Here is a 20,144-nt window from a genome sequence, read left to right on the forward strand (position 1 = left end):
ACCAACAAACATTGTCTGCCTGTGTCCATTCATGTGAATGGACAGTTTGTTGCTGGTCATTCCCTGCCTGTGTCCATTCATGTGAATGGACAGTTTGTTGCTGGTCATTCCCACACAGAAAGCTTCACAGTGTAGGCAGGTCAGTTGGTAAATCACGGGGGTGCTTTCACACATGGCTCTGCCTTTGATCGTGTACACCTTCCGGGTTACAGGACTGGAGTAGGTGGTGGTGGTGGGAGGATGCATGGGACAGGTTTTACACCGGGGGCAGTTACAAAGATAGGAGCCAGAGGGTAGGGAAGGTGGTTTGGGGATTTCATAAGGATGAACCAAGAGGTTACGAAGGCTAGGTGGATGGCGGAAAGACACTCTTGGTGGATCTCATTTCAGGGCAGGATTTGAGGAAGTCGTATCCCTGCTGGAGAGCCCCCACTTCTTGGCCCCAAGCCTTTGTATTGTCTCCACCCATCTCTGTTTTTCATTTCCACTGTCTCCTTTCTCTCTCTTTGTTACTACCACCACCCATCTCTCTTCCTCTTTTAGTGCAACATCCACTCCCCCACCATAACTGTCTCCTTTCTCTTTCTCTTTCTGTCCTGCTGACACTGTCTCTCTCCTCTCTCTTCCACCATCATTGTGCACCTACCACTCTCTTTCGACACAGAAAAGAGTGAACATGTGTGCAACCCAAAATTTTTGGTGAGGAAGGTGGAATGAGGATTGAGGCAGCCTGTTCCCCAGTTTCTTGTCAGAGTCTTCTAAAGAAGACCATATCGGTCTTTTTTGTGGTTGAACAGAAGCATTTCTTTTGCTGTTACAGTAGCGTCACCTGCTTATATAAAATGAATTTTGTAGATCAGTGAAGTGTTGAAAATTTGTTTATATACTTTGACACATGCATAATTTAAAATAAAACCATCTCCCATCCAGAGCAAGTTCACTTCAGGCTACACCTACAGTATAACAAAAAAACGCAATGTTTGATTTGCAAGTACAAAGAATGATTCTTTGTAAAGTTTTTGTACCACCATAGAATAATTTGCACATCAAGACACACTGTAACAGCATGATGTGCCCACTGTACAGAGAGAGCGCATCACAAAGTTTTACCAATAAAACATATGCTGTTCAAAAAGTCAGTTCGTGAAAGAATCCTGGTGATGACCCCAGAACCTTTGCCACGTGATCACTACTTCAGTTAAAATTACATTTATGTCTCAGTCTGGATAGGATGTGCATATTTTACATGCTTAAGTACAGTAACTTTGGATCTCGGTAACAGATAACAACATTGAAGCTGCCATCCACACAATTAGTACTTTTGTATCAGAAAAAAAAAAATCAAGATTTTCTGTTTTCTCAGAAACTGACCAAGAACAAATGGTGCTTTTATAAGCCACCTAAGGCTGAACATAGACCACACTTAATGCAAAAGAAACAACCAATTTGCCTTGGCTGGAGGAAGAGTATAATGTTTACATTTCGACCCTGTACTGTCAGATCCCAGAAAAATCACAATTTCACTTGCAGCTTTTGGAAAATATTGGTACTGTGCCCTGTTGGACACATACGAATGAAGTACAGTGACAAAAAGAAATTGCATAAGAGTGGCGCTAGTAGTGCAACGATGATGCAGTTCAGGTTTGCTTTAATGGTCATGAGTGTTAGTTACATTTGAGACCGGACATCGTAAGTTGATGTTACTCAGGAATGACTAAGATGACAAAGATGTCATTATCAACACCTCACTGATGTGTGATGAGGCTATGAGAAGATGGATGCTCCTTCTGTGATACTGCAGTAAATCTTGACAGAAATGTAGCTACTGTAAACGATTGCTGGTATCGGTAGTCACAAGAGTGTACTGTCGCAGGAAGACAATGCTCTGGAAGGCCATAATGCACTACCGAGAAGGAAGACCATAGCACTCATTGTTTGACTCTGGGGCATCGTAGTGCACCTACAGCAGCAGTTGGCACCACATTGACACAAAGAACTGTAACAAATTGGTTACTTCAAGGATAGCTCTGAGCCAGGCACCCCACAGTGCATATTGCACTGACTTCAAACCACCGTCATTTGCAACTTCAGTAGTGTCAAGTGAGAGCTCACTAACAGGGCAGGGTTGAGATTTGTTGTTGTTTTTTTTTTTTTTTTTTCTGATGAAAGCTGGTTCTGTCTTGGTTCCAGTGATGGCTGTGTGCTGGTTATGGGGTGGCAAGTTGAGGGCCTGCAACTAATCTGTTTGCATGCTAGATGTAATGGACCTACACCTGGAGTTACGGTCAAGGATGTGATTTTGTATGACAACAGAAACACTGTCGTGGCTATCTCGTGCACCCTGATTACATATTGTCAACCTGGTGATATGGCCTGTTGTGCTGCAATTTATGAACAGCAGTCCAGGTGGTGTTTTCCAAAGGATAACAACCATCTACATACAACTCTTTTAACTGAGCATGTTCTACAGAGTGCTAACATTTTGCCTTAGCCTGGTTGATCACCAGATCTGTTTCCAGTTGAGCACATATGAGCAACAACTCCACCATCATCCACAAACAGCATTAACTGTCCCTGTGCTGACTGAATGAGTGCATAAGGCATGGAACCCCATCCAACAAACTTATAGAAGCATGTCATATTTACATTGACATATCTCGCAATTACATTAACCTGTGGTCTAGCAATGTAAATGGAAAATACAGGATAGAATGTAACAGTATTATGAGAAGGAAAGTTGCTACTCACTATATAGCGGAGATGCAGATAGACACATCAAAAAGATTTTCACACTTAAGCTTTCAGCCAGTGGCCTTTGTCAACAATAGGCTGTGTGGTTTCAGTTGCCTGAGACTGCAGTCATGTGTGAGTTGCACTTGCATATGTGTGTGTGTGTGTGTGTGTGTGTGTGTATTGTTGACAAAGGGGCCATTGGCCAAAAGCTTTAAGTGTGAAAATATATCTGTCATGCCTATCTGCGACTCAGCATCTCTGCTATATGGTGGGTAGCAACTTTCCTTCTCATAATATTGTTATCTAGACAAATGTATTCTTGAAATTTCATTACTCTCATTAATTAGTTTTGGTGTTGTGATTTTTTTTCTGTCAGTATATTAATATATTGTGTTCTATATTAATTATCGATGTTGTTTCGTAAACAGTAAGAGTGTAACACTGTCCAGTAAGTATATAACACTGTGTGTTATATACTTACTTACTTTACACAATCAGGCCCAATGGACTGCACACTGCTTCGAGAGATTGCCTCCACTTCAGCCTGTCTTTGGCTCCTTTCTGACATCCTTCCAGCAGTCACACTCTCTAGAGGTCTTTGGATACACAGTCACTCCATCAAGTTCCCTATGGGCCTTCTGCCGGTTGGCTTGGTGTTGAGTACAGTTTTCGGCCATCGGTTGTCCAGCATTCAAGCAACATGCCCTGCCCACTGGAGTTGTCGTGCCTTCATTATAGCCACGATGTTTGGCTCTTTGTAAATATCATACAACTCTGTGTTGTAATGAATCTTCCATTTTTCACTCATTATCGTAAACTGGTCCAAAAATCTTCCGAAGGACTTTCCTTTCAGGTATCATCAGTCTGTTCAGATCATGCTTGGTTGAACTCCAGGTGTCACATCCATATAGTACTACTGGCTGCAGGAATGTTTTGTAAATGTTTATTCTGAAATTTCTTGACAAACTTCTCATTTTGAGGAGAGCATTAAGACTGTGGTAACAGCGATTACCTGCCCATAGTCTTGCCTGTATTTCCATTTCACTGGATGGTTCATCTCTGAATACTGCACCCAGATATTTGAACTCCCTGACTTGACCATAAGAACCTTCAGTTGTGTGTAAGAGTGGAAGTGGTTTTTCAGTTTCATTATGTCTATGGTGTAGAACCTTGTATTCCATGATTTGAACTCCAATTTTCCTCCCTGTTGTTTCCAGAATGTCAGCCATTTCCTCTAATTATTCTTGCAACCCAAATTGTAGCACTACATCATCAGCATATCCGAGGTACTTGATGTTCACAGCCCCGGTCTGGACTCCTGTGAGTACATTAGATGACATCTCTCACATTACCTTCTCTAATGAGAGATTGAAAAGAACAGGAGACAGTCCATCACCCTGCTGTAGACCAGTTTTTGTTTTGAATGTTTCAGTCACCTCATTTACAATTTTTACTTTTGCTGTAGTATCCATCAGGCAGGCCATCACGAGGCTTACTAATATCTTGGCAAATCCGAACTCTTCCAGACACGTCAGCATACTTTCCCAATGAATGCAGTCATATGCTTTTCCAAAGTTGACAAACAGCACGTGTAGTTCTTGGCCAAACTCCCACCTTTTTTTGTACGATCTGGCGAAGGACAAAGATTTGGTCGATAATAGATCTCCCGTGACGAAATCCTCCTTGATATTCTCCAATAACGGTGTCTGCCAATGGTTGGATTTGATCTAGTAGACAATTTGAGAAGATCTTATAAAAAATTTTGAGCAGAGTGATGCCATTCAGTCATTCTTCTTGTGGATGGGACAGAATAGTGCATTCCTCCAGTCTTCTGGAATGTTTTCAGTATTGAAAATGGTCTCTATTAATATGTGAATACTTGCGACAAGGTATTTATCCCCTTCCTGAATTATTTCAGCATGGATGCCATCTTCTCCTGGGCTTCTGTCCTTTTTTAAGCTATTTTGTGTGTTTCCTGATCTCTTCTACAGTTGGTGGTAGGTATTCCGGGTCTGCTGTCTTTGATAGGGGGAAGTTAAAGAGTGTTGTTGGGTCTTCACAATTTAACAAGTCACTGAAATATTCTTCCCATCTCTTTGAAATTTGATATTGATTTGTCAGCATCTCTCCTTTGGCATTTTTTTATGAATTTCTCTGTGATTTTATAGGTTTTCCTCACATAGTTGACCTTTCCGTGCATGTTCTTCATCCTCCTTCCCTGGAAGTCGTCTTCTGCTTCTGTAATAACCCCACTCACCAACTTCCTCTTTTCTCTCCGCAATACTGCTTGTGTTTCTCTTCGGCCTTGCTGCTCTGATCAGTTGCTGACTGTAACCACTTGTCACGGTCTTCTTTTCTCCTGTTGACTGCCTCTTCATAGATGTCATTGAACCATTTCTTCTTCCTCGCCACCCTTTTTCCAATGACTGCTCCTGCAGCCTTCGCAACCACATTTCTAATTTCTTCCCACTGCTGATTTACATCAGAGTCCTCTGTTTCTGGCAGTACTGTAAAACGATTCCTGTCTCAACTTGAAGTTCATTTCTGGGTTCTTCCTGTGTTACTTTTTCTATTTCTAAATGTGCCACTTTCTTTAGTTTACTTCCTTGGTTTGGTTTCAGGGTGACTCTGAGTTGACTTTTAACCAAGAATTGGTTGGAACCACACTCAGCCCCATGGGAACTTCTTACATCCATAGTCCAATTCCTGGTTTCTGCATTGATTGCCATGTGGCCTATTTGGTTGACTGTTTTTCCATCTGGGGATACTCATGTTCCTTTTTGCACCTGTCTATGTGGGTAATTAGTGCTACTGATAAACATGCCCTTGTATGTAGCAAAGATAATTAGCCTTATTCTGTTGTCATTGCTATTTTTGTGCAGACTACGAAGGCCTATTGTGGGAGTAAAGCTGATCTTCTTTCCAATCTTGGCATTAAAATCGCCGATGAGAATTCTGCAGCTGTTTTTAGGGATGGAGTCCATAACAACTTCCAGCTCTGCGTAGAATATATCCTTTACTTGATCTTTGCTTTCTTCTGTTGGTGCATGACAATTAAAGGTAAGTTGGTAGTTTTCCACTGATAAGGTTAGAACTGAGATTCTTGGGTTCACTGCCATAAAATTCTTTACTATTGGTATAATGTCTTTGTTAACACAGAAACCAGTTCCAAAACTGTGTTTGACTGCTTCCCCATAGAATATTGCGTAATTTTCTATGTCTATTGTCCCTCTACCTTCCCATCGAACTTCCTTCAGGGCCGCCACCATCATTTTCTGCTTTTCGAATTCTCTAACTTAAGTTATTGACATCCCAGGTTTGTACAGAGACTGCACATTCCATCTTCCAAATCGTAGTCCTTCTCTATGCTTAGTTCATTGTATTGGGTGTCTCTCTAGCATTCGTAACATGACTGGTTTTACAAGGTGGGGCTGTTAGCCCAACACACAACCTGGAGGACCAGGGTATCCCATTTAGTCTGGAACCTCATTTTCGACCTGTCCAGCTTGGGAGGCCCTGCCAATAGCTAAGCTACTGCCCGCAAAGCTCTCAGGATCATTTGACCATGCAAGCCCCACCACCATGACAAGATAAGGATACCGATATAGTAACAATATTTAGGAAACCAAGTTCACCTATATTTTTTCTGGTACGAACTAAAAGAAGAATCATCATACCAAACACAGAACTCCTGCTCCCAATGTCCCCACCCCTTTCCATTCACGCACTCCATCGAGACGAAGTGCGCACGAGTGGCAATAATGCACAGATTGAGAACCAGTGGTGTAATTGATGCAACAAAAGGTGAGGAAATGGCTTTGACATTTACCGACACTGTTGCTGTTGCAGATGACTCGGGAGGAGGCGATCCGTTTCCTTCAGGACATCAAGCTGAACCTGGACCTGCTGCAGCAGCAGTTCTCCCAGCAGAAACAGCAGGAGCAGCAGATGGCCAAGGTAGACATGCCACTCACTCTTTACTCCATGTAACTGAAACCTAATACACTCTAAGAAAAAAAAATACATTTTTCTGAAACTGTATGCACATACATCACACCTACCGATTTACACCCCCTTTGGATAATTCCTTCATGGTGTATCCTTTTCTTTGGGTCATCCAGCAATTAAATTTCCCGTTTTCTTCAAAAGGAAGAGATGGACAACAAAACTTTATAGGTAACAGATACAACAAGTTACAGATCACTGGGTGAGTGAGAAAGCCACAGCTGTAGAAATCCATTTGAATAAATAAATAACCATGACAGCTGCCGTGAGAAGAATTACTGATTCCCCATTGGTTCTCAAGTATCCTCAGGTGCCAAACAATTCACCATTTTAGACATGTAAGACATCCCTCAATAAAACACAGATGTTCCCTATCCTCATCCTAATGTAGAAACACAATTGTCAAAACCTGACATTGGACTACATATTGTCGGTTTTGTACAGTTGCATTTTTATGATATAGTCAATACCATTGAGGAATGGTTTCTAAGTTTAAAAATGTTAATTATTTGGCACCTGAGTATGTGACTTTACAGTCATGAAAGTAGTTGTGAACAAACAGAGAATCAGTAAATCATCTTACAGCAGCTGCTGTAGTTATTTATTTATTCAAAAAGATACAACAATGTCTGAGTTATTTCTGGATCAGAGTCATCACCAGAATTTGACACCTGTCATATCATGTGATCAATTTTTGTATTCCTGTCTGTTGTCTGTGACAGTCTGCTCTTCACCATTATTAAAATGCTGACCAGGCAGGAGTTTCTTGATATGCAACAAAAGATGGAAACCATTGGTATCAAAGCCAGGACTATATGGCTGATGATGAAGCAGCTCTTTCAGAAAAATTGTTGTGCACCAAACTGTATGTAGGCAAGCTCTGTCACAGATCAGCACAAAACATGTGTTGAGCACTCCACACCTCTTTACGTGAATGGCTAGTCACAATTCTCACAGCGTTTAATGGTATTGGTGAGCAGTGTGGTGTAAAGTAACACTCCAGCAGAGTGATGTATAACCTCACATCCACTTAGCTGACAAATGATGGTCATGATCTTCAAATCATATGATAATTTAGTAATTAGAAACAGCAAGCTGTTTTTTTTTCCTTCTTTTTTTTGTTCATGTGTCACATGTCACATATGTGGACAGATGCCACTCATCACAGCACAGTATTATGTGACTTACACTACCTATGTGGACACTGTATAATCTCCCTGAGTTGGTGTCCCATTATGGAGTAGTGCAGTGCACCATGAAACAAATGACAGTGCTGAGTGACAACACAGCAGAACAAAAGACTTCATAAGAATGTCAAAAAATATTATTAATCTGAGGTCTGATCTTAAGTTGGACAGACAAGAAATGTCCCCATTTACTAAATGCTGAAATATTGTACATTGTAACACAATACAAGGAGTCATTGGCAGGAGGAGGATTTCCCATTCATTTGTAGAAAGTCACAAATTGCTTGAAGTTGATCATATTTCGTAACTGCAGCAGTAATTTAGTCCCTCAAAGTGCAGTTCCTCAGTACAACACAAAAATTTAATTACAAGGTGCAACAGTCCTGAGCTTCCGAATAACAACAAAGCTGAATCTGAAGACACGTATATTTAAAAGGGGAGTGTTGCATTCTGGTGACAGGACACAGAATAGTTTATGCCGAAAATCTATAAAATTTGATGAAGATGAGATTATATAAAAAAAAATATTAGAAGTGGTTCATATTTTAATGGAAGATTTATTAGAGATTATCACTGTTGTCAGTAGCAACCAAGTCAAAAAAAACAGCATTTCATGCTGGAGTGATGTGTTACAACACAGCAGAATGCCCTTCTTGTGCCAGAAAACTGTGCACATCACTTTTCTCACCAACACGGTCTGCTTGAATTTTGTCTTGATTGGAGATCTACTGTGATGCCAGTGTATAGACTACTGCTTGTTAGCTATGTTACACACGTCGTCACCCATGTCAGACCTTTCAAGGAACTCATTGGTACTGTCACAGTTATCACTGCAGAAATGTCAATTCATTTTGTGACCAGGTGTCACATTTTGTGGCACCAACTAACTTGAACAGCAGATGCTAGTGAATATTTCACACAAGAATAATTCAGACATATGTGGGATGGCTGCTAAGATCCATAATTGTGCAGCAATGGACCTCCTTACTGTGCTGCTGCACCAGCTCCAAACGTTCGTCACTGATGAAGAATCATCGCCCATAGCCCTCTTCAATATGGACACTTTGAGGACCTACAGAAAATTGCCTTCACCTGTGATGCAGCACTTATTTGCTCATGATCTCCAGCCTGTACACCTGACACAAATTTCAATCAGTGCTGTGATTCAGTTAAGAAACTTTTATCACAGACCAAATCTTACAGTTGGTGGGGAGGTAGAATATGAGCTGCAATTCTTGGCTGGACAGGGAAGACATGACTGGCTGTCATATGGTTGTTACATCACTGTTCTGACATGTGTGACATATTTCCAGCATAATACATTTACTTATTTTAAATAATAGGGAAACTGAATTTCTATATGACTCTCATTCATCACAAGAGATATTGTTTATAATAATGATAATCAAAATAATTTATTCAGTAGTGGAAAGACTTATTTACCTACAGCAGACCCTGTTCCTACTACTATTACATTACTGAAAGAAGACACAGAAATCTTGGTAATCAATTGAAATTACAGTAACAAAAAGAGTTAGTTAATGATTTTTATTGTAGTTCTTCATCTGAAAGCTATTGTTGTCTGATTTTTCCAGTTTAAGTTGTTATCTGTACACAATTAAGGCTTTGACAGGTCATGACATTACATTACATTACAAGGTTATATATTGGTCAGGGCAAGCCTCACAATCTTTAAGTTACTGAATGCAAATATGATTTACTAATTTCAGTCATTATGTACCTATCTTGGGACCTTCCTGAATTCTTTGATGGTAATCTTTGGTAGAATATTGAGTATTCATAGTTTAATCTTATGCTATCAATAAAACAAAACATGAGGATGAAAAAAATATCAAATACTTTTCTTAACCTATAGTAATAGTAAGATATGTCTGCTGCAAACACAGCTGATGGTATGTTTGTTCCCAGGATCGGGCTACCCTCCTTCAGAAGGCACTGGGTCTCGACAAGCCAGAAGTTCCGGTGACTTCAGAACCCAAACTGCTCCCACAGGACAATGAAGTACTGCAGAATGACAAGAAGAATACTGGCTCACATATTGAAACCAACAAAGGTGAGTACTGTGAACGACACCATCAGAGAAACATCTCATGGTTTTGTCCGTAGCTGTCACCAGATTACTCATGCATACTGAAGTACAAACCTTGTAAAAAATAGCTGCATATAACAATTTCAGTACCTAAAAGGACTTCAAATTCTAAATTGTCTTGTTCTTAAAAGGAAAAGGTTTAAAAGCACATAATGGAAAGCTGACCACATCAAATTCTGTAACTATGTAGATACTTCACAACCACTCAGTGAGATAGTGCCGTCTGACCAGCACAGAGTTTCAGCTGTACACCTCAGTGTCATCATCAGATGTTGCTTATGTAATGAGTTGCTCATACCTGCTGCTCTTCCAGCAATGTTCCCTCTGCTTCCCATAGCTGCTCTCAGTTCAGAACACAATAAAATAGGAGTCCTCAGAATATAATGCCAATTTTATGAATGGATATAATAGAGGGAAACATTCCACGTGCGAAAAATATATCTAAAAACACAGATGATGTGACTTACCGAACGAAAGTGCTGGCAGGTCGATAGACACACAAACATACACACGAAATTCGATAGACACACAAACATACACACGAAATTCAAGCTTTCTGCTTGTGTCTGTGTATGTGCGGATGGATATGTGTGTGTGTGTGTGTGTGTGTGTGTGTGTGTGTGTGTGTGTGTGTGTGTGTGTGTGTGTGTGTGCGACCTGCCAGCACTTTCGTTCGGTAAGTCACATCATCTGTGTTTTTAGATACAATTTTATGAATGATTGGATTTGAGAATTCCTAGCAAATAGAACACCTGTCATTCTTAACAGTGGTGAATCTTCACAAGTAAATTCATGTGCACTCCAGGTTAGTGGTACAGGACCATTATGTTTCACAAAATACAAACAACCTAGTGGATAGCATTTGAAGTTCCATGAGGCCTTTTGAAAATGACCCTATTATACGCAGAGAAGTTGCAGTGCTAGAAAATTGTGGTAAAATGCAGGAGGAACAGCCATGATATAAACATTTGTCTGTACCACCTGGCAACTGAAATACAATTAATTATATTGTAGATAGAAGTAAGATGTTCTTTGGAAAAACTCTGACAAAGATACAGGTTCATAACTATAATTAAATGACTGTTGAACATCGATTATTTTTATCATGAGATATACATAAATCTGTTACACAACACTATTACTTGCAAAGTCCATTCAGTCCTTCTGAAATTTATAAATTAGACTGGTACATAAGTGTTAACAACAGATACACATAACAGAGGCTTTAATCAGCAAGATCATATTGTCCTTCCAGAGAAGGAAAGTTGCTACTCACCATATAGGGGAGATGCGTTGTGATAGGCACAACAAAAAGATTCACACATACAAATGTATGTATGTGTGTCTACTGCTGACAAAGGCCTTAATGGCCAAAAGCTTTAATTGTGTGAATCTTTTTGTTGTGCCTATCGCAATTCAGCATCTGCGCTATATGATGAGTAGCAACTTTCCTTCTCTGGTATTGTTACATTCCATCCTGGATATTCCATTGTTTGACATATTGTCCTTCATTATTTACAACAGCCTGCCAATGCTGGGGTACTTTTCAATTCTATGACCGTGGAAAGCATGTGGTTTTGAGGTGATGAACAAATCGAGCCATGTTGAGAGTGCATTTTTATCTGGAAAGGAAGTTCCTTGAAGGTTGTTCACTTGAGAGCAGGAAAGATGAAAATCTGAAGGCACAAAATCATGTAAATGAGGTGGGTGCAACCCAACTCCTGTATAGTGTTTTTTGTCAGACTAACAGAATGCAGGCAGGCATTATTGTAGAGTAGCAGCATTTGATGCAGTCTTCCTGGTCATTTTTCTTCGACTGTGTCTGCAAGATGTCTCAGTTGTTGCCAGGAGTGATGGTTATACCTCAGGGAAGCAACATGTAGTACTCCATACCGTTGCTGTTCCACCAGATGCATAACATTATCTTTTGTGGATGCACACAGGTCTTCAAATGGGGAATGGCCTTTTTTTTTTTTGGTCTGAACCATTCCTTTCCTTTCCTTACATTATGCATGCAAATGTCACACAATGGTGGAATGATTGCGTTTCATTACATGTGCCAGTTCTTGAATACACTGACATGGGGGAATGACAGTACACCATAAAATGCCTTGTAGAATACAAATGTTGTGTATACAGTCTATCCCTAAACAGCATCTGCTGTCTGCATGTACCTTTGTCAACAGTGGGGTGCCATTCCAAATGCTTCTCGGTAACCTACAAATAGTTCACAATATATCATGTGAGAAAATAGTAAGCTGGGTTTCACACCAGCAATGCTCCCTAAGGCTGTCCTAATTTGTGGACATCAGCTTTTTGTCTCTAGGAAATTTATTGTATTGGAACTCAGAATATATGTACTCTAGAATTCTCCAGCAAGCTGATGTTAAGGATGTAGGCCTGTAGTTTTGCAGGTCTGTTCTTTTACCCTTCTTATATACATGAGTCATCTGCACTTTTTTTCCAATCACTTGGCACTTTGTGCTTGGCAAGAGATTCACAATATATGCAAACTAAGTAAGGGGCCAATGACGTAGAGCACTCTTTGCAAATCTGAATTGGGATTCCATCCAGATCTGGTGACTTATTTGTTTTCAACTATATCAGTTGTTTCTCTATGCCATGGGTGCTTATTACTAGTCATCCATACAGGACTCTGTGTGACGGTCAAATGGCACTACATTTGTAAGATTATCCTGCATGAACAATTTCTTAAACATGGAATTTAAAATGCTACAGCGTCCAAGATACTTCCATTGCATGTCAGTTGCTGAACTACCTGCTCAAGACAGTTTTCAGAAAACATGTTCAAAAGTACTTCACAAGATTGTTGGATGTTTCAGTATGAGATGAAGAACTGTGTCATTGGTTGATGAAAAATCGTACATAAAGTTTATTTTAACTTTCTCAACACATTTCTTCCTGAAAGTCACTAACAAGTCTTACACACAGCTGATTTCTATGAAATTCAAGTTACTACTCACTACAAGTTCTACATCGTTACTCCCGCAAAAAGGTGTTTGTCCACCAAAGATGAAAAAAATAACGTTATAGATTAACACAATGGTTTTGAATTTTAATAAATCTGTTTTATGTGCTTTAATACTATGAAACAAAGTAATTTAAATCCTGGTTTCATTTCTGAATGTTGTTGTTATGATATTCAGTCTGAAGACTGATATGATGGAGTTGTTCATGCTGCTCTGTCCTGTGTAAGGTTCTTCCCCAGAATAATGACTGCAACCTGCATCTACTTAAACCTTCTCACTGTATTCATCTCTTGGTCTCCCTCTACAATTTATAACTGTTGTGGTTGGCAGGAGAGCCAACACTGTGTTACTAGAGGAAGCCGAAAGGCACGCGTTTTAGCTCACGCAGGCTGGCGTGAGGTCTGGAACAGGACAAGGAAATTAGAATTTAGAAAAATGGACATAGCTGGTTGAATACTTAACTTTAATCCATTAATGGTGAATGTCGGTCTGGACGGTACATGATTCAATCTCAATAGTAACTGATAATGGTGCCTTGCTAGGTCGTAGCAAATGACGTAGCTTAAGGCTATGTTAAACTATCGTCTCGGCAAATGAGAGCGTATTTTGTCAGTGAACCATCGCTAGCAAAGTCGGTTGTACAACTGGGGCGAGTGCTAGGAAGTCTCTCTAGACCTGCCGTTTGGCGGCGCTCGGTCTGCAATCACTGATAGTGGCGACACGCGGGTCCGACGTATACTAATGGACCGTGGCCAATTTAAAGGCTACCACCTAGCAAGTGTGGTGTCTGATGGTGACACCACAATAACCCCCCCCCCCCCCCTCCACCTCACCTGTACACTCCCCCCACCCCATAATACTAAACTGGTGATCACTTGATGCCTAAGAATGTGTTCTATCAACTGATCCCTTCGTTTAGCCATATTTTGTCATAGATTTCTTTTCTCCTCAACTTGATTAAAAACTTCCAGAATACATTTGATCTACTACTCTAGTGCCATATTTCAAAAGTTTCTATTCTCTTATTATCTGAGTTGTTTATTTTCCACATTTTACTTCCACTCAAGGCTACACTCCAGGCAGACACTGTCCATAAAGACTTTTTCAGAAATGCTTTTATTGCTATAGCCAAACTGTATTTTATATCCTCTCTTCCTGGCTCATTGTCAGTTATTTTGCTACCCAAATAGCACCTTCTCAAGACAGTGTCCACACTGTCCAATTTCTCTTGCAAGTCCATTGCCAAATGTCACAGAATTACAATGTCAATGGCAAACCTCAATTTTTTATCTTTTTCTCCGTAAAGTTTAATTCAATTTCTCTTTGGTTTACTTCACTGCTTGCTCAATGGGCAGACTGAATAACATTGGGGATAGGCTACACCCTGTCCCGCCCACTTCTTCACTACTGCTTCGCTTCATTGATTCAAGGTACAGAAAAGTGATTTCAATGAGACAAACCACACACACATTTCTAAATCATGTACGGACTATTGTGTAGAAAACTGGTAGCATATCACTCAAATATTGCAAAATAAACTGGTTGATACTGTGACTGTGAACAGACTGCTAGCTCACAAAACTGCTCCTCATTAGACAGATAGTTTCTTCCTTCTCTCAATAAATGAACCTGAAATAGTGAAGCTAATAAATCAATTAAAAACAAAAAATACTTTTTAGTTGTACAATATATATCTACTAGACATATTACATGCTGCCTGCTGTGAGTGGTAAAGCCTCTGACTTTTCTCACAAACTAAGTCATGGTAGAAGGAATATCTGTGGCATGTACATAAAAAATAGTAAAGTGATCCATATTTTCAAAGGGGGCAGCAAGGAAATTGCCAACCAATAACTATCACTCCTGTCTTATCTAAAATAATAGAAAGTGTAATTAAAGACAGTAGAGCAAATTTTATAGAAAAATGCAATATTTTGAGTGATGCCCTGCATGGGTAGATGCATATATAGTAATCAGAAGTTAAACTGCAAAAATGAAACATATATGTGTATCATGTTCCACATTAGTAGTTGTGTATTGTTTATTCTGATGCTACAGAACATTGGCAGTAATGTTACAATGGTATAGAAAGTTTAGGAGCTCCCTTGACAGTCCAGGATATCAGTAGCATCTGATGGTGATGAAAAGCTATGTTGCAGCAATATTGTTTCTGACACTTTAACCTAGCTGATGCCCAAGAGGACTTTAGTCAATACCAGTGCAACATTTAACTGCAACTCCTTGTTCCAGTTTCTGACAGTTCCGATGAGGACTACGAGGAGCTGCTGGAGAGGTTGAAGGTGGTGGACTTCCTCTACACGGAGTACTCGCTGGAAGAGGTCATTTACCAGCTGGCCAAGATCATGTTCACACAGTCTCTCACCAGGGGTAAGTTACCTTACTCAAGTCTGCAAGACACTACACAATGTCTGTTGGTGAGAGCACTTTTTGTAAGTCCTACATGTTGGCCGTAGTTGCAGGTTGTGGAAAGTAAAGCTATTACCAAGAGTCTGAATGAATGGAAAATTTTGCTAAATTCTAAATGTGGAACAAACTGTAAGCTTTACTGACCCATGCCAATATTTTGCAAGTCTTCTAATGCTTCTTATACCTCTACTCTTTTGGTGATTATTAGGTGCTTTAAACAGTTATTAAAGAATTCAATACAATGCCATGATGATCAGCTTGCTTGCTATGAGTTATAAAGATGTGACAACACTGGTCAGTAAGCTTAACACTATGCCATCTGGCGACACCACAGTGGTGTCGTGAGCATAGTATCACGCAGTTGCCAACGACTGCACTCTAGTACCTTTTGCATTCTGTTGATGTTTTGTTTAGGTAACAATAAGATACACATGTTACCAATTTCATCCAATCCATCATGGTGGACGAAAGAGACAATAGGATTATTTATGATGAATGCGCAGACGTCTTGACTGATGTTCCGCACAACTTGGCCGATTGGGAAGAAGACATTCGATATTGAAAAAATGAAAGTGAAGCAGAATTGTAGGAAGAAAGTGAAATCCACCCAAGAAGAATTCGGCGAATGCCACGGTTGTTAACTGATTCGTCTGACTCAGATGAAGAAGACAATGCACAGTGGTTGGACTTTGATTTACCGGTGACCAATAATAAATTTGAAGGATCCCCGGGTCCAAACATATTTCCCAAAGATACACAGAGCATCAAGGATATGGTAGAATTATATATTCGGAATGACCTATTTGATTATATTAGTAATAAAACCAACAAGTACTACAGTCAAAATTGCAATAGATGGTAACTGGATTTTAAAAAGTGCCAAATTTGTCGGTGTTACGGGACCCGAACTTAGAAAATGGTTTGGGCTTGCTATACTTATGGGAACTGTAAAAAAAAAGCAAGAATTGATGAGTATTGGTCAACAAATCCATTGATAGACACACCAATATTTTGCAAAACGATGTCCTGCAACCGATTTGGACAAATATTATCATTTTTACATTTTTCCAACAGCAACAATAAATTGGATAATGCCAACTGGCTTGTCAGAGTCCAATTCGTGATTGATTATTTTTCCAAACAGTTTAAAGAAACATTTGATCTAAGTCAAAACATCTCAGTTGATGAAGGAATGATACTGTGGCATGGACAGTTAAATTTTAAAGTTTAGAATCTGTCAAAAATTACGAAATATGGCATATTTATTCGGATGCTGGGTGATTTGAGTATGGGATACATTTCCTCGTTCAAGATATATTCTGGCAGTGGACGGCCTTTAGCAAAAACAGTGATCGAACTACTTACACCTTCTGATGGAAAGTGGCATCACCTCTGCATGGATAATTATTATAACAGTGTAGAACTTGCAGAGAAGTTACTTGAAAAGAAAATTCGAGTTTGTGAAACGATATGGCAAAATAGAGGATTTCTGGAAAAATCAAAGTGTGCAAAAGTCAATGTGTTTGAAGCTTGTCATCAGCGGATAGGTGACAAGTGGCTGGCGACAAGCCAAGTAATCCGAATTAGCGCTGCTGGTGCCAAGCGAATAAATTTGTATGAGACGTGCGGACGGCAAAGTGTTAATAGGTTATGAGTAGCCTAATACTAGTTCACTAGTGGCAATTTATATTTACACAAATGACTGACTAATAAGCAAGTGCACAAGATCCTAACTCAGTGCAAAATAACTTAATTACTTGGATTGACAAAAGAAGTACCTTCACTCTTTGAATGCCGGCTGACTGCATCTACATGGGTGATGCCTATTTAAAGACCTGTTAAACAAATATTGCAAAATTTTAAAATTCAGAGCTGCCACGTGTTAGAAATTTTAACAATATTACAAGAAGGAAAATTGCTACTCGCCATATAGCAGAGACATTGAGTCACAGATAGGCACAGCACAAAGAGACTCTCACAATTATAGCTTTCGGCTGTTAAGGCCTTCATCAACAATAGACAGCTGTGACACACAACTGCAGTCTCTGGCAACTGAAACCAAACATGAGTGTGCGAATTGTGTTTGCACGTGTGCACGCATGTATGTCTGTATATTGTTGACAAAGGCTGTAATGACTGAAAGCTATAATTGTGAGAGTCTCTTTGTGTTGTGCCTATCTGCAACCCACCATCTCTGCTGTATGGTAAGTAGCAACTTCCCTTCTCAAAATACTGTTACATTCCATCCTGGATTTTCCATTGTTTGATGTTGTAGATATTGTTGATTTAGATATTGTTGATTACGATAGATTAATTTGGTCCTGGAGCACTTCAGATTGCTTTTGCAGTTCTGGATAGAGTACTGAAATGTTAACAGCTTTAACTTTTTAATGTATTGGAAAGAGAACGTTTGTGATATCGGCATGTTTACAGGGAGTGCTGAGGCCCAGAGTGCACTACAGAAGTTCACGGCATTCCTGGAGGCAGAGGCAGAGCAGGGACACATTTCGCGCAGCCTCGAGAAGAAGGTACTCGGTAAGTGCCTCGTGCTTACAGCGTGAGCAAAAGTCTCAAACAGTGTAAAAAATTAACATTGTTCAGAAATCATATTTTCAGAAGGTACAAGAAAAGGATGTCTGGCAGTGAATCCTGAAATATAACTATCAGTGTAAAGAAAGAAAGACAGACAGCGACAGAATGTACCAAAGAGACAGATAACAAGAACGAAATTTAGAAACATCGCACTACACTATACAAACTGTACCTATACCAAACAAATGCTGTACTACACTGTACAAACGAACACTACACTACAATAAACATTACACACACAAACACTACCCAGATTTAATGACCAGAACAAAACATTACAGACAAATACACATTATTATTAAAATCATCCAAAATTCACTGGATAATTGGCTCCAAATCCATAAGACTCAATATTACCTATGTAAGTACATGCATCTCCATTATGGATTAATGTTCTAACAAGGCTGTGCAATTGCAATAAGTATATCAAGTACAATGACTGATTGATATCACAACTGCAAAAGCATATAGAACAGTCCGAAATTAACTACTACACTACTGGCCATTAAAATTGCTACACCATGAAGATGACGTCCTACAGACACGAAATTTAACCGACAGGAAGAAGATGTAGTGATATGCAAATTATTAGCTTTTCAGAGCATTCGCACAAGCTTGGCGCCAGTGGTGACACCTACAACATGCTGACATGAGGGAAGTTTCCCACCGATTTCTCGTACACAAACAGCAGTTGACCGGTGTTGCCTGGTGAAACATTGTTGTGATGCCTCGTGTAAGGAGGAGAAATGCGTACCATCATGTTTCCGACTTTGATAAAGGTCGGATTGTAGCCTATCGCGATTGCAGTTTATCGTATCGCAACATTGCTGCTTGCATTGGTCGAGATCCAATGACTGTTAGTAAAATATGGAATCGGTGGGTTCAGGAGGGTAATACAGAACACCGTGCTGGATCCCAACAGCCTCTTATCACTAGCAGTCGAGATGACAGGCATCTTATCTGCATGGTTGTAACAGATCGTGCAGCCATGTCTCTATCCCTGAGTCAACAGATGGGGACGTTTGCAAGACAACAACCATCTGCACGAACAGTTCGACGACGTTTGCAGCAGCAGGGACTATCAGCTCAGAGACCGGGGCTGCAGTTACCCTTGACGCTGCATCACAGACAGGAGTGCCTGCGTTGGTGTACTCAATGACGAACCTGGGTGCACGAATGGCAAAACGTCATTTTTTCGGGTGAATACAGGTTCTGTTTACAGCATCATGATGGTCGCATCCAAGCTCTGTTTGACTCAATGCCCAGGTGTATCATGGCCGTTATTACGGCCAGAGGTGATTGTTCTGGGTACTGATTTCTTAGTATCTATGCACCCAAATTGCTTGAAAATGTAATCACATGTCAGTTCTAGTATAATATATTTGTCCAATGAATACCCGTTTATCATCTGCATTTCTTCTTGGTGTAGCAATTTTAATGGCCAGTAGTGTATTTATTCTGTCAGGGATAACACCAATAATTATGAAAATAAATTTAGAAATATTAAGCGAACATTAGAAACTACTGATCCTCATAAGAACTCGACTTGTCATTTTGAATGAAAGAAAAAACAGGAAGCAATACTTGATATAATGTTCACTGACAGGAGTAGGATAGGCATAGCAGGTTTCATGAACAAAGAGCCAACATACCAGATGAAACATAAACTGGGAACTGATGCTTAATCAGGTAGAATACTTCACATTTCAAAAGTTCTCAAAAAGCTAAGGCACTAGCTGGCTTACAAAAAATGACAGTAAAACAACATTACAATCTTTGAGGAGTTAAAGCCATAACAACAGGATTATTCATGAAATGAGAAATAAGATTAGAATGTTACAAAAGAAGGACTGGACTAGCTCAAACAGAGATGAACTTTCAGACTAGCTGCTTAAAGAGGCATCCAGATTGCACAAGGAGGTTAATTATGTCAGAGTCCCAGAACATTCAAATAACAAATGTCATGAACAGTGACTCTGGAAGAATGAATGGCAACAAACTACAAAGGAATCATTACAACATAATATTTTCAAATAGTGCACGAAACGCTGGTGGACATGTTACCAATCTCACATAATTATACGGTGATTTTAATGAGAC

General features: G+C 39.8%; 1 protein-coding gene across 1 annotated transcript in view; it reads left to right on the plus strand.

Moving 5' to 3' along the window:
* Positions 1–20,144, plus strand: part of LOC126428137 (uncharacterized) — a 744,079-nt gene that overhangs the window by 711,776 nt on the left and 12,159 nt on the right. The window contains exons 8-11 of the mRNA XM_050090038.1: positions 6,583–6,690; positions 9,855–9,999; positions 15,276–15,413; positions 17,886–17,987. Of these exons, the coding sequence (XP_049945995.1) occupies positions 6,583–6,690; positions 9,855–9,999; positions 15,276–15,413; positions 17,886–17,987 (493 nt within the window). The remainder of the gene's footprint in view (positions 1–6,582; positions 6,691–9,854; positions 10,000–15,275; positions 15,414–17,885; positions 17,988–20,144) is intronic.

Source organism: Schistocerca serialis, chromosome 12, assembly GCF_023864345.2.
Source record: "Schistocerca serialis cubense isolate TAMUIC-IGC-003099 chromosome 12, iqSchSeri2.2, whole genome shotgun sequence".
NCBI lineage: Eukaryota > Metazoa > Arthropoda > Insecta > Orthoptera > Acrididae > Schistocerca > Schistocerca serialis.